The sequence below is a fragment of the Rosa rugosa genome, chromosome 1 (genome assembly GCF_958449725.1).
Source record: "Rosa rugosa chromosome 1, drRosRugo1.1, whole genome shotgun sequence".
Classification (NCBI taxonomy): domain Eukaryota; kingdom Viridiplantae; phylum Streptophyta; class Magnoliopsida; order Rosales; family Rosaceae; genus Rosa; species Rosa rugosa.
Window position 1 is genome coordinate 57,511,083 of NC_084820.1, and position 26,159 is coordinate 57,537,241.

General features: G+C 38.0%; 3 protein-coding genes across 3 annotated transcripts; all 3 read left to right on the forward strand.

Moving 5' to 3' along the window:
- Positions 1–471: 471 nt before the first annotated feature.
- LOC133742731 (probable glucan endo-1,3-beta-glucosidase BG4) lies at positions 472–2,525 on the forward strand. The gene is made up of 2 exons (XM_062170407.1): positions 472–549; positions 1,385–2,525. The coding sequence occupies exon 2, from the start codon at positions 1,406–1,408 to the stop codon at positions 2,459–2,461; it is 1,056 nt and encodes a 351-aa protein (XP_062026391.1). The 5' UTR covers positions 472–549; positions 1,385–1,405; the 3' UTR covers positions 2,462–2,525.
- Positions 2,526–3,042: 517 nt separating this feature from the next.
- LOC133725639 (ATP synthase subunit epsilon, mitochondrial) lies at positions 3,043–5,470 on the forward strand. The gene is made up of 2 exons (XM_062152981.1): positions 3,043–3,308; positions 5,209–5,470. Exons 1-2 carry the CDS (start codon positions 3,125–3,127, stop codon positions 5,232–5,234), a joined length of 210 nt encoding a protein of 69 aa, XP_062008965.1. The 5' UTR covers positions 3,043–3,124; the 3' UTR covers positions 5,235–5,470.
- Positions 5,471–17,514: 12,044 nt separating this feature from the next.
- Positions 17,515–18,345, forward strand: LOC133731350 (F-box/kelch-repeat protein At3g06240-like). Its single transcript, XM_062158745.1, has one exon. The coding sequence runs from the start codon at positions 17,515–17,517 to the stop codon at positions 18,343–18,345; it is 831 nt and encodes a 276-aa protein (XP_062014729.1).
- The last annotated feature ends 7,814 nt before the right edge of the window (positions 18,346–26,159 follow it).

Consider the following 26,159-nt stretch of genomic DNA (forward strand, 5'->3'; position numbering starts at 1 on the left):
TTAGCTAGCTGGCTCCAACATGCATAATTATTGTATGCGTTGAATTATTTTCTTTTCTATGGGGTTGGTGAACTTCTGAGCTAGCTTCCTCTTTTAGGCTCGAGTGAAATTTTCTTCTTTCTCAAAAAGGAACTTGCATGTGAAAGACTTGCTCTGTTAATTATGTAGATAAAAGAAGACTTGTTCTGGCTTCACATACACGGTGTTTTGTATGGGATTTGTGGCAGAACTTCTGAGCTTCCCTTTTTAGGCTTCAGTAGAACTTTCTTCTTTCTCAAAAAGAACTTGCATATGGAAACTTGCTTAGGTGTGTAGATAAAAGAAGAATTGGTTTGGCTTCATACACATAATGCTATCGATTACCATCTTGTTTGTACGTGGACAAAGTCCTCCATACCACAGTAGAGTTGGAAGATTACACACTATAAATTGAGTGTCATCAGATCGAAGTGTTCATGAGTTTAAGTTTGAGCTAGCCTTGAGTACTTTACAATTGAGACAGCTTCTAAAAACACCGTAGCTACCTCTTTCTTGCTAGCTCCTCCCTTGGTAAGAACCTAGATAGGCTTAGTGATCATCCAAACATATCTTCTAACTAGCTACTTGATCCTTCTATACAACTATTATTACTTCAAATCTCCCACCTAGCTAGATAGTTCTGTCCCCTGCCCGTGCATTCTTATTTTTCAAGGCATTTTGGGTTATCAACGGTCTTAGTTTTGTTGTTGTTTGGGTCAAAATGTTTACCTGATCGAGTGATCAATCTCAATCAATTGATCGACTCGTAATGTGTTAGCAGTGTGTTAATTACGAATAATACCCAACAGAAATACAAATGGAGTTTCTGATTATCTTGTTTTTCCTTCTGAAAGTTTTGTTTGGTATATATTTGAAGCCAGTATTTACTACGTATATAATCTTCCAACTCGATCTTCTTTAAATTCTTTCTCATTCTTATATATTGTTCTATAAAATGAAACGAGATCTGTTTGAGTTGGGTACTGCGATTATCTTGTGTTTTTCAAGCTAGCATTTTTTTTTCCTGTCAAACTTTAGCAATCTTTTTTTTACTCGTCGACATTCACTTTCTCAAACGTCTTTAATTTGTTACACATTCAATTACATATCTTCAAATTTTCTGCTTATAAATACCTACATCTTGCTTGGCAGATCTATTGGTAAAAACCAGTTTATTAGTACCATTGATGAATATGATGATCGATCTCGATCTTTCAATTGGTATATATTTGCTAGTGATGGCTAAATGTTTAAGTTGCCAAAACTATTACAATTCTAGATCTTCTCACTTTGTGCATGCTGTTCTGGCCTTTTCCTGTGTCATTGTGAGCTATGCTTATTTGAGTTTTTACATGCATGTTAACAGGAGCTTTGTGATCTGAAACTCATGGCTGGACGACTGGGGCTACTTGCTTGGGTGATCTTCATCCTGTCCGCTTCAGCAATCGTTAACAACAACTCAGTCCTTCTTCAAGCTGCAGCTCTTACCAATGACATCGGCGCAAACTATCATATCCATAACAGTACTGGTGCTAGCGGTAATTTATCCAAGGTGTTCGAGATTTTGGTCAAATGTGGCGGCATAAGAAATATGAGGGTCTTTTCAGATGAGATCAATGCCCCATATCTAGATTACTATGGAGCCTCCACTGGCATTGCTCTCACTGTTAGCATATCAAATTCTGATGTGCAAAGGTTCGCTGCAAGCTTTGAAGACTTAACCAAGTGGCACCAAGATGTTTTGTATTCCTTACATATCACATTTGATGTCAAGTACATCACTGTTGGTAACGAAGCAATCCCCGGTCCCTCTACCGATGATGTTCTGACCGTAATGAAGTCTGTACAACTGCTGAACAATTATAGCTCTTTTGGGGACATCAAGGTGACAACCTCTGTGGGATCAAGTGTTTTGGGGGATTGGTATCTACCGTCTAGTGGGGAGTTCAAACCAAATGCTAGCAGAGCCATGACTGACATACTTGGATTTCTATCAGCGTCTCAAGCACCTCTCATGATAAATGTGTACCCCTACTATGCATATGCAGCTGATCCGGCCAATGTGCCGCTAGATTATGCACTCTTAAACGCCACCTACCCTATGGTTCATGATGGCTCATTGGAATACAGTAACTTGTTTGATGCAATGGTGGACTCCTTTTACTCTGCCATGGAGAAAGTTGACTACTCAGACGTGAGCATTGTGGTGTCCGAGAGTGGGTGGCCTCGTGATGGGAATTACAACTTCACCACACCGGAACTTGCAGCCACATACAACAGGAATTTCCTGCTACGCATCAGCTCAAAGGTGGGAACACCCAAGAGACCTGGTGCTTCTGTTAAGGGATACATATATGAGCTGTTTGATGGTAAAAGCCCTCACTTTGGACTCTTCGATGAGACCTTTGAACCTATCTATCCTCTGTTCCAGTGTTCCTTCTAGGAGAATTGCCATGTTATACTAAGACAATGTTGTTTTTAGCTATATATTAATTAATGAAATAAAATGTGGCATTATTATGATCGATCAGTACATACTTGGCTGAGTTATTCATATTTCAATCTCAGGGCACTTTCATGCAGACACTGTCACACTAGTTTGTTTCTTAATAGCCTCCAATTAATCCATTACCTCTGCCAAGATATATATTTATATATATATGGCAACTAAAACCACCTCCAAAAATAATATGGCTGGTTATTGGCTTATTATATTCGGCCTCTGGCTTCTTTGTTTTCTCAGTGTATGTTTGGGTGTTTGTCCCCCTTTGGTAATCTCATTCAAATATATTCTGAAAACTTACTTAGTGGGATCTAAATGAATGCCTTATGAATAAATAAGACTGAAATTTAGTGCCTGCTAAGCTACTAGTTAACTTCACCAGCTTTTGATGTTAGCTAGTGACTTACCGAAAAAAAGGAAAAAGAAAAAAAAGAGAAGCTATTTTGGGTTTGTTTCGGGTCAGTTTGAACCCAAAGATCACCCGACCCGACCCATTTATGAGCCGATTAAAGGCTAGAGAGTCTAGGTCATACACAGTGACCCAGAAGCCAGAGAGAGACTCAGAGCTTAGAGAGGTAATCGAAGAAGAAGAAGAAGAGAGGAATGGCTTCGAACGCAGCGGTGCCGTTTTGGCGATCGGCCGGTATGACCTACATCACCTACTCCAACATCTGCGCCAGTCTCGTTCGCAATTGCCTCAAGGAGCCTCACAAGACCGAGGCCATCTCCCGCGAGAAGGTCCATTTCTCCGTCTCCAAGTGGGCCGACGGCAAGCCCGAGAAGCCCAGTAAGCCCTTCTCTCCTTCTCTCTCAGATCTAGGGTTGATTCCACTAAAAAGTTCCGTCTTTTTTTCATCGTTGTTAGTTGTTACTCTTGGAATTGGGGGTAAAGTTTTGATTGTTAGAGCTGAAAAGATTGCTAATTTGGATTTAGTGTGATTTGGTGATTGAGATTAAAATTTCTTAACAACAATGAGATTCTGCAATGTTGGTTTGTCAAAGTGTGGCTTTGGGGTGAAACTCCATGGGCTTGCATATTCGTTCTTTTCGAAAAGGTTCTTTCTTTTGATGTGAAATATGACTAGTTTTCGCTTCTTAGAACCCAGGATGAAAGGAAGCAGATACTTGTTGTAGGATGAGGGATTCGTGTTTATGATGGTGTATGAAAATTAAATGGCATTTTTTGGGTCTTAGGTGGAAGTAGTGGGTGATCGGAGTTTTGTTGTGAAGTGGATTGCAATCCTTCTCTATATGTCAGCTTCATTGTATTGCTTAGAGTTGGAGTTCAGGTTCTCGTTTTTGGGCTCAACTGCCTTCATGTAAGGTGTCAAACCCAGGTGAACTCTCTTAGAAGAGTCTGTGCCATGACTCACAGGGTCATTTGAGAGGATATTGTTTCTTATATGTTGCATGAAGTTTCCTTATACGTTTGCGATAATGCAAAAGATGCCTTCATGTAAGGTGTCAAACCCAGGTGAACTCTCTTAGAAGAGTCTGTGCCATGACTCACAGGGTCATTTGAGAGGATATTGTTTCTTATATGTTGCATGAAGTTTCCTTATACGTTTGCGATAATGCAAAAGCTAGTGAGTAAAATATAACACAATTTTCTCATGATGACTTATGAGGAAAACTTTAGTCTATTCTAAGAGTACCTATTCAAACCTGTTTTTTTTCTGAGAGTGAATGTCTGCTATTTTTCCTCAGATCTCAGATATGCAATTTTCATCTAAAATTTGTGGTAAAGCAAAATGAGCAAGGAAAACTTGCCGCATATTTGTATGATGACTTTTGATAAAAACTAAATGCATTCTTAGAGCACCTTTTCCAACTTTTGGTCTAAAAGTGAATTGAAGTTACGTCTTCTTGGTAATATATTGCAATTCTTCCTAGTTCTATTAGAACTCCTCTTTGGGCTCGGCTGCCTTCATGTAAGGAATTGAACCCAGGAGAGCTCCCTCAAAAGAGTTCCTGCTGTGATTTTGCAGGAACTGTTTGAAAGAAATAAGAAACGTTATATATAGCTTGATTAGGATTTCTTGGAGAATTCTCTGTGTCTTAGTAGGGGAGTTCGATTAAACCTATGGTTTCTATGAGTTAAAGGAGGAGGAAATTGTATAACAGTTGGAGCTATTAGAAACATCTAGGTATGCATACAAGAAACTGTCATGGAGTATTTTACTGCATATGTACACATTTCATCACTGGCGCTGACATTTCTGGTACTGCATTAAATTTGCCGCAAACATGTAGGTTTATATTGCCATATCTCTTTGAATGGACTTGGTTTAAGTTCACTTTGTCCTACCAACTGCAATGCTTACTTTTTACACAAGTTTTAACTGGGTAATCATAATATAGGTTGCATATTATCAACATGGACAGATGGAGTATTAAGACATGATTATGACTTTTTGTTAGTATGCAAAGTTTTTAATAATGACTGGTAGCATATGGAATTTTGTTTGCTTGCTGGCTACTTAAGACAAGCGGCTAGCAATGCACTTGGAAGGGCCAGTGGTTTCATCTAAATGTTATTATTTCAATTCTTTATTACTGTTGATGGGGTGGCATCTTATTAATGTGATTATAATGTTTCACAGGAATGCCAATATCTGTTTGCCAACTGTGTAGATAATTTTTATTATGTTGGGCCTGTTTTCTTACGTTTGTTATTTCTTTAACAGCTATTCGTACGGATCAACCAGAATGAGCTGAGAACTGCTGAAGTGATCATGTCTTTGGGTTACATAGATGCTTTCTCCTTTTTCTATTTCTTGTCAATTTGAGAGATGTGATTACATCGGGTTTTCATATGCCCGAAACTTTCAGATGAGGACTGAATTCTGTGTTTTTGAGCGATCTTTCTCATTAATAATGTAATACACTGATTAAGTGCCTAATTTGCCTATTAATATAATCTCGCGTCAATACTGCTCCTTTCACAAATTTAGAATCATTTGTAGATTGAGAATGCTTTAATTTAGTTAGCTATACAAGGGCTAGCAGGAGCCACAAACTCTGGCATGCAATAAAGTTCCGCTATGAAATTCCATTTGTTTGGAGTGTTGTCACAGAATTGATTTGATTAACCTTGTGCCTAACTGCCTATCCATATTGGAAATTTTCGAAACTCACTCTTATATCTGAGTTGAATGTATCAGGATTGCCGAAACAATGATACAATCCTATATTTATATTCACGTGGACTATAAATCTTCACGCTGAGGATATTGTGCATGGTTTATAAACTCCACAAAGACATCTCACTTGGCATTTTTTGGGATTACTGAGAACATAGAAACTAATTAGTGTTTCTTGCAATTGTTGCGGCAAGTTTCTGCATTGCTTTCATCAACTGTATCCATGAAACAGGAGAAGTTCATCAGGAAAGTAACAGAGATATGCAAATGTTTATAAGAAACATTCCAAAGAGAGAAATAGAAATACCGATGAGACTTTGGCGATTAGGGAGAACACCACACTGGAGCAAACAAAACTCATGGCATTCTTCTTTGCCTATCTTCGTAAGCAACTGAGCTTCATCTTAAATCAAATAATTCCACCAGCACCCTAATTAGGGCCAGTATCAGCTTCTATTGCAACTTGTGAAACCATGATTAACATATCACAGTTATCATCTCACATACCCTCAAATCAGTTCCTGCATAGCTCCTTTATTTGTAACTAAAAGTAATACAAAATCCATATACGTTTATAAGATACAACTACAACTGTTGTGTTTCTTTATTATCTTGTATTGTTAGTTTGCATTATAAATATGAAAATTATTCGGCACGAAAAGTGATTCATTATATTTACTTCAAAAGTCCAAGAGATTACTTGAAAGTTGGTAGAGAATGTTTCATATTTGCTTATGGATGTGGCTTGTATCAATAAGCAACTTTTTTTCGTTCGATCTTTTTACTTTTCGTGCAAACTAACAATGTTTTGACAACAACAAGCATATAATGAGGCAAGGGCTGTTGAATAGACTAGCAACAGAGACAGGGATATACATGTCTATCACAGCCTGGTTCGACTTCGACGTACTGCTCGAGTTTCATGTGTAGACTGGTAATTCTGACTACAAATTTTGAGCAAGTAGCATTCAAGCATGATCACAAAGGTGATACAGCTCTTGAGCAACTAAGCATTCCTTCTGACATTTTTCATTGTTAAAAATGTGATCAATGTTATTAGCACGATTGAGTTTCCCCCCGTAACAAGTCTTCTTTCTTTTCACCCCTATTCATTCTCTCCCTTCTCAACCCCATTCAAGTTCACTAAATGCACCCTTAATGTGGTAATTGAGAAAATGAGAAATAGTTATATGAACTCACAATTATATGCAACTCTCAAGTCAATTTACAATTTAATTAAGTATGAAGTTGATTTCGTATGACGATAGCTTTGAACAATATTATATTCCAAAATGATGTCTTATATAATGAAATTGACATCATGCCTATAATATCTAATATATTACAAAAAAAGAAGTTTTTTTTTAATTTATTATTATTATTATTATTATTATCAAGAAGAAACTTCATTAATAATGAACTGGATACAATGAGTTTTGGCAACATCTCATACACAGAAATGACCATTGAACTTCACACTGGAACTCCAAAATGACTGACTGACGGAGCCAAAAAAAGTCCCGACTCAACTACAGACTAAAACTTGCACAACAATTAAAAGGCAAGGACAATATGTGCAGGAGCAGTGAATCCTTGACACACAACTTTGTCAACACTAACTCGCCAATCAGAGTCCTCCTGACCTGCCTTTGATCGACCAAGTCTACACTCGTTGTGACTTCGAACCCGACCAAAATGAAATGCTGGACCATCAGACCTGAGACTAAATTAAACCCAATACCATTGCCATCCTAATGTCAACACCGTCAATCCACAAATGCTCCAAATCGCCATCACCTCCGACCCGAAATCAAACAGGAACAAAAAAAGAAGTTGAATATTGAGTTTCAACTTATATTTTCAATAGTTAAAAATTCAATTTCAACAATAGTGCTAGAGACACCAAAATAGTATACCAAATTCTAATCCCAAATGATGTGGCATTTGCCACCTCATCCGTAGTAATTTCCAACATGTAATTATGTCAATTAATTATCATTTTATAGTTTCCAACATGTATGTAATTAATTAATATTATAATTTTTAAAGAAAAAAAAAAGAGAAAATAATGTTTCCCTGCAATCCCAAAAATTGATCTTCAAACACCAAGGATATTCTCATATACCACCAGTCATCGTCATCCTCATCTCATGCTGCACCAAAATTTGGAACCGAAGAGACGAAAACTCATCTAGAATTTGAATAAATAAAAGAAGGTGTTGCGTATGAAAATCCAAAATCAAGAAGATGATTATGAATATAGCAACCACAAGGCATAAATTGGCTTTGTAAATCATAATCAAAAGGGATTATGATGAAAAACTATGAGTTAGCTCTTACTAAGAGATTAAGATTATCTCTGCACTGTGATAATCTTATTTTTGTCAGTGCTAGATTTTCGGGATGACAAAGAACAATCTTTGTTAACAAATACAAATCTATAGAGAAATTAATTTAGCCATTTGAATCCATTGGATAATTGGTTCCAAAAATTGAAAGAGAGAATAAAGAATTTACCTTTTCTTTTTTTTTTAACAATAGAACAAAGAATTTTCTGGGTGATTGCGACATATGGAGGATGAGGTTTTGGATTTTTTAGGGTTTATCAAGAAATGAGTTTGTGCGCTTGCTGGATTGATTAACTTCACCATATTTTTCTACTTACATTTTCTAATATCTTAGAGATGAATAAACTAATTTAAAAACATGATTTAAGAAAATAAAAAATTACAGCTTGAATTGTTGGAGGTTCATTAGGGCTGATGTGGTCAATGCCATGTCATTTGGGATGGCTTTTTTGTATAGAATTTTGGGATCCAAAGCATTTTCCTTTCAACAATACTATTATCTTCACTAATGTAGAATACAAGTTGAAAATGTAGTAGTCATTTCTCATAATGCATACGATTTTAGATATTTCTGCCAACATATTTTCTGCTAAATTTCATACTTATACTTCAGTTTTTACAAGGAGGTAAAAATCTAGTTATTGTTTTACTTATCCTATTTCAAAATGCATCTTTATAATTAACCAATACATTGTCTTAATTTTCCAATTTAATTTTCACTTTAGGACAATGTCTCATCAAGAGGTACAAGGGGTACAAGCTCTAGCTAGTTCTTGTTTTACTTATCCTATTTCAAAATGCATCTTTATAACCAATACATTGTCTTAATTTTCCAATTTAATTTTCAGCTTAGGAAAATGTCTCATCAAGAGGTACAGCGGGTCTTGTACATGTCATCTTCTGCAATGTTCTACCTTGCCAATACCCTAGTTGCACTGAAGTAAAAAATATCTTCCGGCACGCTGTAAATTGTCAGGTTGGGGCACCGGTATGTTTCACATGCAGTAGCATGTGGAAACTCATCCGCCTCCACGCCATCCTTTGCAAACTCCTCATGTATACTGGGGCCTCGTGCCCTCTGCATCGCAAAGAAAATATTAGATCTTAGACTTGTATATGGCGTACTTTTAAACCCTTAGGAACACAAATGATAAAAGAGGGTGTAATCGACAAAAAAAAAAAAAAAACATAAACATAAAAGAGGGTAGAAAAATAATGGTCCCAATATTTTGCTTATATAATTTCTTTAAAGTCCATAGTTTTTTTTTTTTTTTTAACGAAAATGATAGTATGCCCAAATAAAAGAATATCATAGAATAAGCACACTAATAATTTCTTCAAATTGATGTATTTTCAGTTGAATTAATAAAGTTCATCTTTGATTAAAAAAAAAAAACCATGAGTATAGGAAAGCAAAAAATAAAACTAAATGGCGGTGCTAGAATAAGTGACTAGCGTGATTAGGAATATTAAACAAGTGATCAAGCTCAGAGACTCAATTTTCATGAAGAGAAAAGAAGAAGAAAGGGAAGCCCTGCATAAGGAGCAACATAATAATTAGAGAACAAGAAATATTATATATAGATCGAATAAAGAGAAAGATATATACTGTCTGGTAAATCGTTGATTCGATGAGAATAATAAGTCGTATTTTGTACGAAGACCATCTTCCTCTTCTTCTTCTTCACCTTTCGAGACCTCATCAAGCCTCCATCACCTTTAGAGAAACTATTCTATTTGAGTAAATTCAAAAGAGAACCTCTGTGAATATCTTAGCCGGCCAATTTGTGTCATTTATATATATCCCTTGGATGGTTCTAGAAAAGGACGGTTTGGTCAAAACCCGTGTGTGCCATTTTGAGAAAGTTTTAGGCAGTTTTTAAAAAACTATGTGCATATGCGAATAATGTGATTTAGGCCAACAGTTTTTAGGCCTTTACGGTGATTATAGTGACATTTTCAATGACATTTTAAAAATTGATGGTATTTTCTTAAATGAGGAGATTTTTTATAGTTATTTTCAACGACCTTCATATTTTTTGTGGTGGCTCAAAGAAAAAACGTTTCTGACATAGCCTGGTTTGGTAATATTTTTTTAGTATAAGTTTTAAACTAGGGGCCGTGATCACTTACCCAATTTTAGCCTAAAAATTGTCCACTTACTCCACTAAGAGTTTTTTAACCTCATTTATCCAATCCAACAGTATTGCCCTCATTTTTATTTATAAATTACACTCATATCTATCTCTCTCTCTCTCATCCCTCCGATCTACGTTTTCTCCCTCCTCTCTCTCTCTCTCTCTCTCTCTCTCTCTCTCTCTCTCTCTCTCTCTCTCCTCTCTCTCTCTCTCTCACATCCATGGAAGCTCCGGCGGCCCATTTATCCATGACGCGCCTCCTCCACGAGTGCATAGCCTACCAACGCGCCCTGGATCTCAACCTCGACCACCTCCTCTCCCAGCGCTCCGACCTCGACAAGCACATCTCCAATCTCCAAAAATCCTCCCAGGTCCTCGACATCGTCAAGTCTGACGCCGACCACGTCCTCTCCAACGTCTCCTCCACCTGCGACCTCGCCGACCACGTCAGCGCCAAGGTCCGCTAGCTCGACCTCGCCTAGTCGCGCGTCAACTCCGGGAAGCTCAAAGCTCCACGCCGGAATCGGGTCTGGGCTTTGCTGGCAGGGCTCGGACGTTTTTTTTTTTTTTTTGGTAAATTTGGCAGAAGGCTTATAAGGAAAAAAGAAAGAAGAATGAAAAAAAAAAGTTTTATTGAGTAGTTATACATGTCTATTGCTGGGCAATAATATGAGTATTGGGGGGCAATAATATGCATATAAATTGATCAATTGTGCCTGTAGTGTATTCATTTTGGTTTTGAGAGTTTATACAATTCACTGGAGGGCAATAATATGATTATTGGAGATAATAATATGATTATTGGGAGGCAATAATATGAGTATTGGGGGGCAATAATATGATTACTGGGGGCAATAATATGGTTACTGGGTATTATTAGGGGCCAATAAATTCAGACACCGGAATCCTGACACCAGTCCGGTAGCCGGATTCTTGATTCCGGTGACCGGTCACCGGATTTCCATCACCGGAGTCGGCGGCCGGCCACTGGTCACCGAAGTCTGGCAAGGTGGAGGATGACTTCTCCCTCTAAGTGAGAACGAAGGAGAGGGCAAAAAAGTCTCAAAAATAAATAAAAAAGAATTAATCGGGTATTAGGGAAATAATCTCTTAGAGTGTTTTGGGTAAACGGGGTTAAAAAACTGTTAGTGAAGCAAGTGGACAATTTTTAAGAAGCAAGTGGACAATTTTTAAGCTGAAATTGGGTAAATGATCATTTCCCCTTTAAACTAATTGTGGAAAAACATAGCGTGTTTACAGTTGTGCAAAACCGCTTCAGATTCTCTCTATTATAATTGAAATAACTTCTTATCTAACCAAAAGCTAAAAAGAATAGTTGGGCCTTTTGAAAAAGGCATAATTGCCAAATTGCTACCCTAGATTTTTCACTTTAGTATTATTTTGCTACCCTAGGCTTTATTTTAGCCAATTTGCTACCCTAGGTTTTCAAAATTAGCCAATTTATTATCCTAGGTTTTATTTTTAGCCAATTTGCTACCATTCCATCAAATTTGCTACTCTAAGCTTTCAAGATTAACCAATTTACTTTCCTAAATTTTCAAAATTAGCCAATTGCTACCTTAGATTTTTAAAATTAATCCATGTTTGGATGGAAAAAAATGAACAAATTAATATGACGAAAAGGTAGCAAATTGGGTAATTTAGGGTAGCATATTGGCTAATTGTGAAAACCTAGGGTAGCAAATTGACTGAAATAAAATATAGGGTAGCAAATTGACACCAAGGTGAAATCTAGGGTATCAAATTGGCTATTAAGCCTTTGAGAAATGAATAAACAAAATAACAAAGAGTCGATCATCTACCTTGATTAGAACTTTACCAAGAAAAAAAACTTTTCGAGCTTTGACCAATAAAAAAGATATCTAAAATTTCGTTGCAGTTATAATTGCATATGTATTTTTTTTTTTTGCCCTTTTTTGATAATCAACAAGTAGTCTTCTATGAGTTGATGTTTCTTCTTTCGCTCCGAGAATACAGAAGAGAGTTTTAGGGTTGGGAAAATCACGGCAAAGGTTGCAACTTGTCCCGTGCCTTTGCATCGACCGTGGCTCCCTACCTCATCAGCAAGTAATGGGTGTTGCCAGACGGGTTCGTGGAGTCTTTACGCTCCTGTTATTGTTCTCTTTATGTCGCTCTGGGATGTTTATGAGTCTTTTCTTCTCTAAGGGGGCGGTGCAGGTGTGGATGAAGGGTGAGTGGCAATCGGCGGCAGCACATGCATGGAGCAGGTGGCTAGAGGCCAGATCATGGAGGTGGTATGCCATGGATTGTATGGTGCTGGCTGTTTCCCTGAGATGGGTCACTATGCCAAGGCTGCAGTGATGGGATCGGGCTTTCATGCAGATGGACACAGATGGTTGGTTTGGGTTTCTTCGGCGTGGCGAGCTTGAATGGATAGTCTTGCGATGGTGGTCTGCCGGCGGAGCACCTTGGGAGATGGAAGATGAGTGTGACGGCTCCTTGTTGCTTTTGTTTAGATTTTTGGTTTTGGTTAGGTTTTTTTGGTTTAGTATGTCCCTGCTCCATGGATGTGGTGTCATTCCTGGGGGTAAATTGGTCTTTTTTCAGTTTTATCTTATGGTCAATGTGTTGACGAGCGATCCTTGTACGTTGTCGGTATCTTTGGGACACGATGTGGAAGAGGGCGTGTGTTTTTCTTGCAGTTGTCTATGAGGTGGTATCAAGATTCACAGGATTCTATGTAGTCCGAGAGGTTGGGCAATATAGGTGGTTAGGGTTGGGCTCTTTCGGCTCATGGAGGTCATTCATGATGACGGACCCATAACTGGTTTAGGTTTTATGGAGGAGAGTGGAGAGTTCATGTCCACCACCAATCATTCCCGTGTTATGTAATCTTGATTATTTTCAATAAAGGTTTCTTATTCTAAAAAAAAAAAAAAAGTAGTCTTCTTTGAAACTAGACCGAATGTGAGACTTATGACACTAGACCAAATGGTATTGGGCTGCATATGTATTTTTTGAGTTTATCAAAATATATACATATTGGTGCAAAGGAGGGGCAAAAACCCTGAAAACAAGAGATCAAATAGCCATAATACGAGGGAGTTAAATTAATAAAGCTGGAATGGTCAAAAGTCGCTCCAGATTTTTCGGAGCTAAGCATACCGAAACCCTAGAGCTTTGGTAGCAGGGCGGCGGTGAACTCCGGTCTGTTGTCTGCTTATGGGCATCCCTGGGGTAGCGGTGAGGCATACAGCTAGCGGCGATCTCGGTCTCGAGGTGAGATCGTCGTTGTGCTAAGTTTGGAACTCCTATTTTGGTTTTAGCGTTTGCATCTCCTTAGCGGCGAGTAATGGACGTTGGTATCGTGAGGGTTGAAGGAGTGAAGCGATGGCGAGCTTTATTTGGTCAGCAACGGAGCTGATTCAGTCTTTGGAGTCAACCCAAGGAGGCTTGCTTTGGTATTCCGGCCGGCTTTGAGTGTGTTTTCCAAGATCGACCTAAGGCGGGGGTCTTTTCTGGTTTGTTCAGATGGTGCAAAGCCTTAGACATCCACTGGAGTGGTGATGGCCGGCGGTGGCTTTTCGATAAGAGCATATTTGACTGGCATGAGTGGGGTGACGAAGGGTTTAGGCAGTGGACCTCTGGGCATCTGACTTTCTGGGTTGTGGATGGCCTGGTGGATTGGGCCTAGGTTGGTCTAATTCCCCTTCCTTCCCTCTTATTTGCGTTGGGTGTGATTTAGGCCTCAACATGATCCTAATTCAAGGTTGTTTTCTTTGCAGTGATCGGTGGAGGAGTACACCAAGATGGTCTCTATGCCCCAAGCTAATCAAGACAGATGCAGAGAGTTAAGGTTGTGTTTCAAATAAATTTAGTTGTTAGTTTTCTTTAAATTTTCCTTTTGAATTTTAGTTGTGGGCATTTTCCTTTATGGATTTTAGTTGTTTCACATTCCCTTTTGGGTATTAGCCTTACTATTTGTGCAATCAGTTTAGCAATGAATGTAATGGGTGATCTTCGGATCCCCTAGATTGACCTTGTACGGTATGATTTTTTTATCACAGGAATATATCTTCCTTTCTCCTAAAAAAAAATAGCCATAAGATAAGGGCCTGCAACAACTATTACAATCATCTTCTCATTGATATCTATTACGGATGTAGTAATTACAATCGTATATGGGCTCATTTAAATTTTTAATATCAGATTAATGGAGTCGGTTATCATTTTTGTTGAGTTTTTTCATCTATTGAATCTGAATTTTCTTCGTTTGAGAAATCAATTGATATCTTTCACATTTTTTTTTCCACTAAGATCGATTATCAGTTTTTCTACAGAGTTTGGACCTAATTTAGCCTAATAATTACCAGAATAATCTTTCTTTCTTTTTTCGCTCCGCAAAAACGGGAAACAAGAAACAAGTAGTTATCAAATTGGCTTCTTTGCTTGTCTAGCGGAGCCTCTATGTTGGCTTTGGCTTCCGGCCTCGTCGATGTGGTTAGGTGCAACCGGACGGGCTAATTTTGTTTCTCTAGTAGTAGTTGTGTAGTTTGGTTGCAGCAGATGATCGTGATGTTCTTATTCTTGGATGGCAGTTGGTAGCGGCGATCGTCGATGCAATTCCTCAAGATCTGGTTCCTCAAGTGTGTTGGATTTCTTCGAGATTGGATTCTCGGTTTCTTCATTGGGTTGCTCGGAGGCAGGGCTTAGGGATGCCAAGTGACATCGGCTTTCTGATTTTGCCGGGCGGGGATCCGGGGAGATGGTTCATCAAAGCGGTTGATTAGGTGGTTTTTGTGCGGTCATGGAGATCAAAGATTGGGGGATGGGGCGTGTCATGGAGGCTGGTATGTGGTTTCGGTGCGTTTGCCGGAATGACAGTGAAAAAGTTGGATTACTGCTGTTTATTTGGATCTGGCCTGAGTCTCTGGTAATCACTGCACGGTCTAATGTCGACTCTTTCAAGAAGCGAGATGGTTCGCGTCTACTTATTGTCTTTTTTTTTTATTAGGGTCTTTTAGTTTTGTTTAGGGTTTATACATCCCTTCTTTTTGGAGCTAGGGTTGTTTGGTTAGGTGTAATGGTTGTGCCATTGTTATGGTATCATCTGTAGGGACTAGTTGTTTTTTTTTTTATTTCGATGTTTTCTTGTTGTCAATGTAATAGGGAGACACCTCTACACGTATACTGACGGTTTTGGGGTTAGTCTTCTTGAGGTTGGCTGTAAGGATGTATCGACACTTCTGGGGTAAGTTTTGTCTGTAGGTTATAGTTGGGCCCTTAACGGCTCATGGTGTCTGTAATCGCTGATTCTATTTTAGGGGTGAGTGAGTCATCTTCTCTTTGGAGTAGTTGAGATTTACAATACTGTCATCCCCGTTGTTGTAATTTCTTGGATTAATAAATTATCTATTTTTCTCTACACAAAAAAAAGAACCTAATTGTTATGATTTTGTTTTGTCTAAAGGAAAATTGCAAACTACATTACATATCTATTTTGGATGTTGCAGGGCAAAATCCATTCAAAACGGTTTCCCTGCCAAAAAGAAACCTCCCCATAAATATTAGCATGCAGGGCTGATCTCTTTTACTAATACTAATCCTCAATCACAGCTTTACAAAAGCTTTCAAGTAAAGGCAGATCTGACAAGAAGGAGAGTCCCACTCTGCCCCTTCCTCTTGCTGCTTAACAAGGACGAACATTTCAACCGGTGAGATTCCCACTTTGCTGCATGTTCTGGGTTGTACTCGATATGGTCTTTTTTATTTGATTTTGATTTGATCGAGGGTTTAGTGGGTTTAATTTGGCTCGATCATGTAGGGGTTCGGCCCCTTCGCAACGGTGGGAAGACAACAGCAGGATTCTGGGGAAAAATGATGCGGTGGAAGCTGGGACATGACTGGCTTGTTCAAAGGATGGTAAGGTTGCTTGAAGATGAGGGAGTACTGCAGGTGAAGGCATCTTTCTAAAGTTCAACACAGCAATTTGCATCCCACTTAAATTGATTTGTTAATCTTATTGTGATGTTCTTGTAGGAATTCATTACATGCAAAAGAGACATAACTCTATTGGGATCATGACATTGAATTGTTCCTTCAAGATCTGCTGATTCACCATAAAGGACTACTATAATTGAAAATTAATGGAAGAACTAAAAATAAATATATTTTAAAAAATGATTAATTACATTTATTCTGAAAATTACGAATTAGTGGGATGAGTGTGGGACCCACGAAATGCATTCATATTTCATACGGATAGACAATTACGTATGCAAGTAGCATTAGCAATGCTCGCAATACGTACAGATTATTAATCTGCTGATGTATTATGTATATTGACGTATTCACACAGATTTCTGTATAGAATATTATGATTTTACATTCGTGAGTGATGTCTAGTAGTGTGAAGTCTTATTTGCTAACGAAATTAGTAAGATGCACTTATTCCTTTACTTTTTTTTTTTTTTTTTTTTTAAAGAAGGGCGAAAGCTCGGAAGCTCCCGTAGGTTGGAGACTTGGAGAGTTGGAGTGTTGGTTCTCCTACCTACAATGTTATTACTTAAGTCCGGAAAGCACGACTAGGAAGACATAGAGCCAATGGCTGACCGTTACAGAGGGGCTGGAGGTGGCCCTGGTCCCCCAAACTGATTTAAAATATGACGTGGTTATATATGATTGGCTGAAGATTATTTAAAAATTTGAAAATAATTAAGTTATCACCACAAAACCATATTTTCCCAAAGTGCTCTGTTTTCTATGTTTTGTGAAACGGAAGAATTAATTAATTCCTCCTGGTTGAGTCTAATTATTTCTAACCTCGTTATTAGTATTTTGCAGACAGAAATTTTTTAAAGAAAAACATTAATACAGATTTTACTATATGTACATTCTTAGGAAAATAGCAAAAATATTTTTTATTTATATTTTTAAATAATAATTATATTATTTTTTGGCCTCTCTAAAAATAACTTTAAAGTTCCGCCACTGAGTCAAAATCTATAATCTACAAGGATACAACTTTCTTGACAATTTATGGAGCCTCTACATAACTCCAAGTCAGACGGGCAGAGCAAAAAAAAAAAAAAAAAAAAAAACAGATGCAAAACCCTAACCATCAGAACAGAGAACAGTCGCTGGTAATGGGAAACTCTAACCCAAGTGACCTTCCATCCGAGATTATACACGAGATTCTGTCATGGCTACCGGTGAAATCTCTATGCCGCTTCAGGTGCGTGTCGAAGCCTTGGCGCTCCTTAATTTCTGATCCGAGATTTGTGAAACTGCACCTTAACAAAACCAATGAGAATGAGCATGTGTTCCGCCAAAGACAAAGAGTCATATTGACGACCCGAGTAGAAGCGTCCCAATAAAAAAAAATGCTAGACTACGTATACTCTTTGAATCTCAATGAGCTTCTCAGTTATGATGATCAAGATGATGATGATTTAGTACCCACCGAGCTCAATTCTGTTTTTAGTGAACTGGGAGCGATTAATGTTCAAGGGATGTTTCACTGCAATGGCTTGTTGTATTTCCGTTTACTTGGAAAAAGTTATTTGGTTAACCCGGCAACCAGGGAATCCAATAAACTTCCTAGGGCACCAAGACTGCAAGGGGAGTACGGCCCTTTTCCAAATAACTTATATGGGTTTGGATTTGACTACTCCATTGATGATTATAAGGTGGTTAATGGGCAGATCTGTTGGCAGAATGGTGATCTTGTAGTTCAATTTAGTGTCTGTACATTGAAAGCCGGTTCATGGCGGGTGATTGAGAGGCAATTTCCCTACAGTATACCTGAATATTCACAGTATCCGCCTAGAAATTTCACTGGCATTTTGCTGAATGGAGGTCTTCATTGGTTGATGTATAAAGTCGGAGGTGACTCATTACTCAGCGTATGTTTCCTTTTGGAAGAGGAGAAGGTCCGAGAGATTCAACTGCCAGTTGGGTGTTTCTATTCCATTGACAATCCGTTGGTGGAATTAGGGGTTTTTAGAGAAAATAAGCTATTTATAACAACAGTTCGTGACAATAGAGGATATTCTTATGGTGGGATTTGGGTTTTGATGGAATATGGAGTGAGGGAGTCTTGGACTAAAGCGACAGTGGTGGTGCCATATTGCCACTCATTACGTTTTTGTTTTTGGAGGAAATCTCATGATTTAGTGGTGAGTGATGGAGATTTATTGTTGTACGAGTTATAAAAAAAAAGACTTGTTGGAGCTATCAATTCGTGGAATTACTGAAGTTGGCTATGTTGAGATCTATTTCGAAAGCCTTGTTTCGCTAGTTGATCGGGAGCCAATTCTTCAAGAACATGCTCCTCATCATCATGAGCCTAATGTAAATCTTGCAACCACGTTGATTCCAAACAAACGGAGAAGAGATCGTGTTCATGAGTAATGAATATCCAAGCTATGCCTTAAATGTTGTTTACCAGAATTGTATTCAAGTCTCAATTTGTGTTCAAGGAAAAGGGAGTTGGGGCATGCACCAAGATTGATCCTTGTCCGCTTTCTTGCTTGAGAGATGTATGTACAGAAAATGAATAATTAGTAACATTTTTATGTGATGCTTTCCTTTACTCGGAAAAGGACTTTCTTGGGAGTGTGAAGATTCAATTCAATCACCAACACCAGATTCAATTCAATTCAAATATCCCTTAATTGACTAATGTTCATAATCAGGTGCCTAATTTACCACATTCACAAATTATGCAGAAACAACTTCAATAGCAAGTTCTGCCAAAATATAAACTACCTGAGTTACGCTCAAACTAACCTCTGATCTAGTTGACAAAGACCTGCATTCATCATTCAAAAGTTCATTATCAAGCATCATTCATCGATCAATTAAGTGCATCGAATGCAAAATCCTTGTTCATGCCATGGGCTTTCTGTCTACTTTGCAGTTTATAACCATCACACATAAGAGTGATAAGAGACATAAATGTCAGAAAGAAAGCTTTGCTTCAATATTTCTTCATCACCCTCATCAAAACTAGCTAGCACTGTATATATATCTACGTCGGACATCCAAAACCACGTACTTAAATATAATTGGTTTGATAATTAGTCCAAAAGAAAGATATATACCGTCTGGTAAATCGTTGATTTGATGAGAACAATAAGTCGTACTTTGTACGAAGATCATCTTCCTCTTCTTCTTCACCTTTCGAGACCTCATCAATCCTCCACCACCTTTAGATAAACTAATCTATTTGAGTAAACTCAAAACCAAAGAACCTCTGTGAATATCTTAGCCGACCAATTTGTGTCACCCACTGGATGGTTCTAGAAAAGGACGGTTAGTCAAAACCGTGTGTGCCCTTTTGAGAAAGCTTTGGGCAGTTTTTAAAAAATTGTGTGCGCTTATTATACAATTTAGGCCAACAATTTTTAGCCTTTATGGTGACTGTAGTGACATTTTTGTAAACAATGACATTTTTAAAGTCACTGTATTTTCTTCATTTAATAAAAAAAATTATAGTTATTTTCAGCAGACCTTCACATTTTTTGTGGTGGCTCAAAGAAAAAACGTTTTTGACACAACCTAATTGGGTAACTGACTTTATGAATTCTTTTAATATAAATTTTAGGAGGTGTATTCAATTAATAGTTTATCTTTTATAAAACGATTTTCGAAAAATTATTTAACAAAACAAAAACAATGAATTGTACTTGGCATGCTCATAACTTGAGAATGTGTTTGGTAACATTTTTTTGGAAACAATTTACAAGAAATAAAACAGTAAAACTTGTCTTGTCATCTTAAGAAAATTTTGTAAAATTATTTTCTTGTTAAAGCATGAACCACTAAGAAATATAAAATTAAAATAAATAAAAAGGCCTTGTCGTCTTTCTCTCTACACTTGTCGAGCTTTCTTCTACTCTCGCTCGTGTCTGCAACAAATTATCAAAGCATTCACAAACACAAATCCCAAGCCCAAATTCAGATCTTTCAATTCTATCGATCCAAAATATCAAAGCTGTCATTGTTCCTATTTTCATGCTAAACAACCCACCTAATTTAGATCTGTGGGATTCAACAGATCATAGAAGACATATGCAAGATTGTAACAAGCTTCGATACTATATCATTCAAGCATATTTTCAAAGAAGCAAACTTTGCTGCGGATGCTTGTGCTCATCTAGGACTGAATTGTAGTAGGGATTTTGTATCCCACCAAGTGTTTCAAGAGCCATCCTCTTTGATCGCCTTGGACATATATGGCTGTCTAAGAGGTGATTGTATTTAACCGCTCTTTTTGTAATTTCTTATAAAAAAAAAAAGTTTCTGCATTGCTTTCATCAACTGAATACATGAAACATGCAGGAGAAGTTCATCAGGAAAGTAACAGAGATATGCAAAAATGATTTATAAGAAACCTTCCACAGATAGAAATAGAAATGCCAATGAGATTTTGGCGATTAGGGAGAACACCACACTGGAGCAAACAAAACTCATGGCATTCTTCTTTGAAAACTAGAGAGATTAGGTCTGCCACCGTGACAATTCTTCTTTACGCCTCTTCGTAAGCAGCTGAGATTCACCATAAACCAAATAATTCCACCAGCTAGCTAGCATCCAAATAATTAATAGGGCAGTAAGCTTATCAGCTTCAATTGCAACTTGTGAAACCATGATTAACATAATCACAGTTATCATCATCTCACGTACCCTCAAATCAATATTCCTGCATAGCTCCTTTATTTGTAACTGAAAGTAATACAAAACCCATATACCTTTACAAGATACATCTACAACTGTTGTGTTTCTTTATTATCTTGTAGTCTTGTACTGTTAGTTTGCATTATAAATATGAAAATTATTCTGCACGAAAAGTGATTAATTATATTTACTTCAAAAGTCCAAGAGATTACTCTTTTTTTTTTTTTTTTTTTTTTTTTGAAGAAAGGGCTGGTGCGGCTGCCCTCAAGCCTTGATTAATGAAACCGTCGAATACAAGGGGGGGACATTGAGCCTAAACCCCTGATTACAATAGGCACCTAGAGTACATCCTGAAATAATATCCTGAGTTTCTACTAAACAATTGTATTCAAATATGCACCAGCTAGCAAAGAACGCGCTCCAGACGGTTCTATTTGCTTCCCAGCGGTGATACAACGGAAAGATAACTCGGTCTACAACTCGAAGACAGCATAGCATAATATCCATTCTCACAGCTTTCCCACCATGTTGTCACTGGATAATACATCCAGTGACACCAAGTTTCACCCTGCCACTAGGAGGTAGCGACCATTTGACAAAGCAAGGAACTCGCCGCCTACCTAGAGCAGACACGTTACTGTCACTAGGAGGTTGCGACCATTTGCCAATGCAAGGAACTCGCCGCCTACCTAGAGCAGACAAGGCACATAGAGTGCATAGACCGGGACCAACCCCACTACGTTCTACCAAAAAATGGTAGCAACTTATTTTAGGTAAGATACCATAAAAAACTAACCACCAAGCAGAACCCTAAACAAACAAAGAACTAATCAACAAACAAGGCCCAAAAGGGTCTAGGCCCAAATTCAATTCCAAAGAGGGTTTCAGAAGCCCACCAGCCCTGGCAGGCCCAGCTTCAGTGTCACCGTCACCACAACCGTGCCGAATTGCCGACACTCGTCCCAGCAAAGCAGGACGATCTCCATCGCTCCAGTCCAGTGGCGTCGCCGGACCAGATCGCCCTCCAATCCGCGCATCCCAACCTCGATCTGACCACTCCGTCATCTCCGTAATCCGACCACACCATCGCGGCCAGCGGAGAGACTCGGGAGGAATCCGATCTCGCACCCCTGCCTCCCCGAGCTTCAACCACCCTTCGATCTGCTCTGGACGATCACGTCTGTCACCGGATCCGACCGCCACCAGTGTGATCCGCCGCCGGAGTCTGCCCTTAAGTCCCCAACCCTCTCCTGCAAACCCCCTCGTCTTGAAATTTTGAACCAAGATGGCCCCTAGGAACCCCATCAGCTTCGCCCCACAGATCCTATGTCAACGATTCCCGTCCGACGACAGCGTCACCGGACGCGCCGCCGGACGGAGAGAATGAAACTGCCTGAAACCCTAGCTCTCGAGAGAATATCACTTTTTTGACCTTTTCCCTTATTATGTTCCAGATCATGGCCAAGAGATTACTTGAAAGTTGGTAGAGAATGTTTCATATTTTCTTATGTATGTGGCGGTATCAATAAGCAACATTTTTTTCGTTCAATCTTTTTACTTTTCGTGCAAACTAACAATGTTTTGACAAAAACAAGCATATATATAATTAATGTTTCGTATGAGGCAAGGCTGTTGAATAGACTAGCAACGTCTGTAACAAGGTTATACATGTCTATCACAGCCTGGTTCGACTTCGACATACTGCTCGAGTTTCATGTCTAGACTGGTAATTCTGACTACATATTTTGAGCAAGTAGCATTCATGCAAGCTAGATCACAAAGGTGATACAGCTCTTGAGCAATTAAGCATTCCTCCTGACATTTTTCATTGTTAAAAATGTGATCATGTTATTAGCGCGATTGAGTTTTCCCCCGTAACAAGTCTTCTTCATGCATCTCCACAATAGAGAGTTATTTTTCACCCCTACTCATTCCCTCCCTTCTCAACCCCATTCAAGTTCACTAATTGCACCCTTAATGTGGTAATTGAGAAAATTAGAAATGGTTATATGAACTCACAATTATATGCAACTCTCAAGTCATTTTACAATTTAATTAAGTATGAAGATGATTTCGTATGACGATAGCTTTGAACAATATTATATTCTAAAATGATGTCTTTTATAATGAAATTGACATCATGCCTATAATATATTACATACTCCACGAAAAAAAAAGAAAAAAAAAAGAAGAAGTTGAATATTGAGTTTCAATTTATAATTTCAATAGTTAGTAATCCAATTTCAACAATACTATTATCTTCACTAATGTAGAATACAAGTGGAAAATGTAGTAGGTTGTTTTTATCCCTGTGGTAAAATGCACAGATGTATCCATAAAGTCAATTAAAGCTAGTTGACAAAAATCCAATGAGCATCAAAATGGATACTAGCCTTCTAACAGAGACAACTCGAGAGAGAGCCACTGGTTTTTCCTCTCAAACCCTAGGAACTTCGGCGTTCGTCAAGCGGTACTCGTCCGGCAGCGGCCTAGCGTTAGTGCTGATCTTGGTCGAGATGACGTGGGGGTTGCTGCCGGACGAGTGGTGGTTATCTGCCTTGCCTTCGGGTCTTGGGGCAATTTGGCTTAGAGGGGGGACAGTGATGGCCATCGGCATCAGATCTGGCTTTGTTGCAGCGCTGAGTTGGTTGAGATTGCAAGCATCGATTGATCATGGGTCGGTGTCCGGCGACATGGGTTGGTTCCAGGCAGCGGCGGCTCGTGGAGATCAATGGTGGATTGAGATGTTTGGGTTTCCAGGTGGGTTTTGGTCGCAACATTGCATCAAACTCTATGGAGACGACGTCAAGGTGCGTCAAGACTTCTGGGGGTGGTCGCTGTGGTGGCCGGCGTGGTGCTTTCGACGATGCTGCACAGTGCGGCAGGGGCTGGTTTGGGCCATGCCAATTTGTTGTGCTTTTGGGCTTCTAGGCAGCAATCTTTTATTTCAGGCTTTAGGGTTTTTAAAGGTTTTAGTTTTATTCCAATAACTCCCTTTTGTTTGGGGAAGGTAGTGGGTTTTGGCCCAATTTATGCTTGCTTTTTTAGTGAGCTCTAGTCTGCATTGCTATGGTTTCTTTTTACACCAAGTTAATGAATCTCCTGGAGTACCACAATTGAGTGCATTGACGAAGGGAGATTCAAGGTAATTTTCTTAGTGTAAGCTGAGATATGTAGTTGTGTAGGCTCTTGTTTTTTTGCGCGACAATGTACTAGTGGATGATACTCGTATTCCTTAACCTGCTTGACCACTGAGTTAGGGTACAATCATATAGGGTTTATTTGTATGTGCCATTCTGGCTTTGGGATTAAATGAAATCTCTATTACTCGGTCAAAAAAAAAAAAGTGGAAAATGTAGTAGTCATTTCTCATAAATGCATACGATCTTAGATATTTCTGCCAACATATTTTCTGCTATCACTTTAGGACAATGTCTCATCGATCAAGAGGTACAAGGGGTACAAGCTGTACGACATGCTAGTTCTTGTTTTACTTATCCTATTTCAAAATGCATCTTTATAACTAATACATTGTCTTAATTTTCCAATTTAATATTAAGACAAAACCGTCCTCATAATTTTTTTTTTTTTTTTTTAGGGTTTAGGGTTTAGGGTTCTAGAAAAGGACTGTTTGGTCAAAACCCGTGTATGCCATTTTGAGAAAATTTTAGGTAGTTTTTAAAAAACTGTGTGCTTTTATTATGCGGTTTAGACCAACAGTTTTTAGGCCTTTACGTTTACGATGACTGTAGTGACATTTTTAATGACATTTTCAAAATTGATAGTATTTTTTTTTTTTGAAAGGAATTGATGGTATTTTCTTAAATGAAGAAATTTTTTATAGTTATTTTCAAACACCTTCACATTTTTTGTGGTGGCTCAAAGAAAAAACGTTTTCTGACACAACCTAGTTGGGTGAATTTATGAATTTTTTAATATAAATTTTAAATTAATTGTAAAAAATCAGAGTGTGTTTACACTTGTGCAAAACGGCTTCCGATTTTCTCTATTATAATTGAAATAACTTCTTATCTAACCAAAAGCTAAAAGAGTAGCTGGGCCTTTTGAAAAAGACATAATTGCCAAATTGCTACCATAGGTTTCACCTTAGTGTCAATTTACTACCTTAGGTTTTATTTCAGCCAATTTGCTACCCTAGGTTTCAAAATTAGCCAATTTGTTACCCTAGGTTTTATTTTAGCCAATTTGTTACCTTTCCATCAAATTTGCTACTCTAAGCTTTCAAGATTAACTCATTTACTTTCCTAAATTTTCAAAATTAGCCATTTGCTACCTTAGATTTTCAAAATGAACAATTTTTAGGTTCACCCCTTGGGTGAATGAGCATATTCACCTTCTCTTGCGATTAAGGCATAATAACTTTATAATTTTCTAATCCGACCATTCATGTTGTATAACGTAACACAAAGATTAGTTATGTATAAAACCAATCAAATTGAAGACCTTTTAGCTATTCATTTCTATAAAATACATGGACGGTTCATCATAATAGTAGTAAGTGTTGTTAGAACCATCCATTTGTTTGATTCAATTAGATAATTAAACGATTTCTGATTCGATTGATTTTTTACAGAGATGATCTTTAAAGCCTTATTTAAGATATGAACCGTTGGATTATAAATTTATTAAGTAAGAGTATGTTAATCGACAATGGGGGTGAATATGCTCGTTCACCCTAGGGGTGTACCTAAGAACTGTTCTTTTAAAATTAATCCATGTTTGGAAGAAAAAAAAAGGACAAATTAATATGACGAAATGCTAGCAAATTGGGTAATTTTGAAGACCTCATCTGTTGTGAATACATGAAAGGTGACAAAACGATTGGTACTTACAAGTATATTCCTTGATTCTTCCTTGATGGCTGGAGTCATGATATAACTTCAAAGTATATCAAGTTTTGATAATAGTGGAGAATTTTGTGCAATTTATCTATAAAGTTCTATACTATCTTTATGGTTAGTTTTGACCGGAAAAAATAAACAGAATACGAGAGTGTATGTTGCCTATGCATGTTTGGGATATTAAGCTTTTTGATTATGATGATCCTTGGTCTAGAGGGAGCAATGTAAAACATAATATGAGTACAAAATAATATCTTTGCAGAAATAATGTCGTTTGCTTATAAAGATTAATGGAGTGTGGAAGGCCGTTAACAGAGAATTTTTTAATGGAGTGTGGAAGGCCGTTAACAGAGAATTTTTTTTTCTTGACATATATCTTTTTATTGAAGTAGACCATCCATAGTGAGCAAGTACAAGTTATTCTGGTTACAAACGTTCAACCATGAACGCAAATTTGTAATCTAAGTTTGTTTCACCTAATGGCT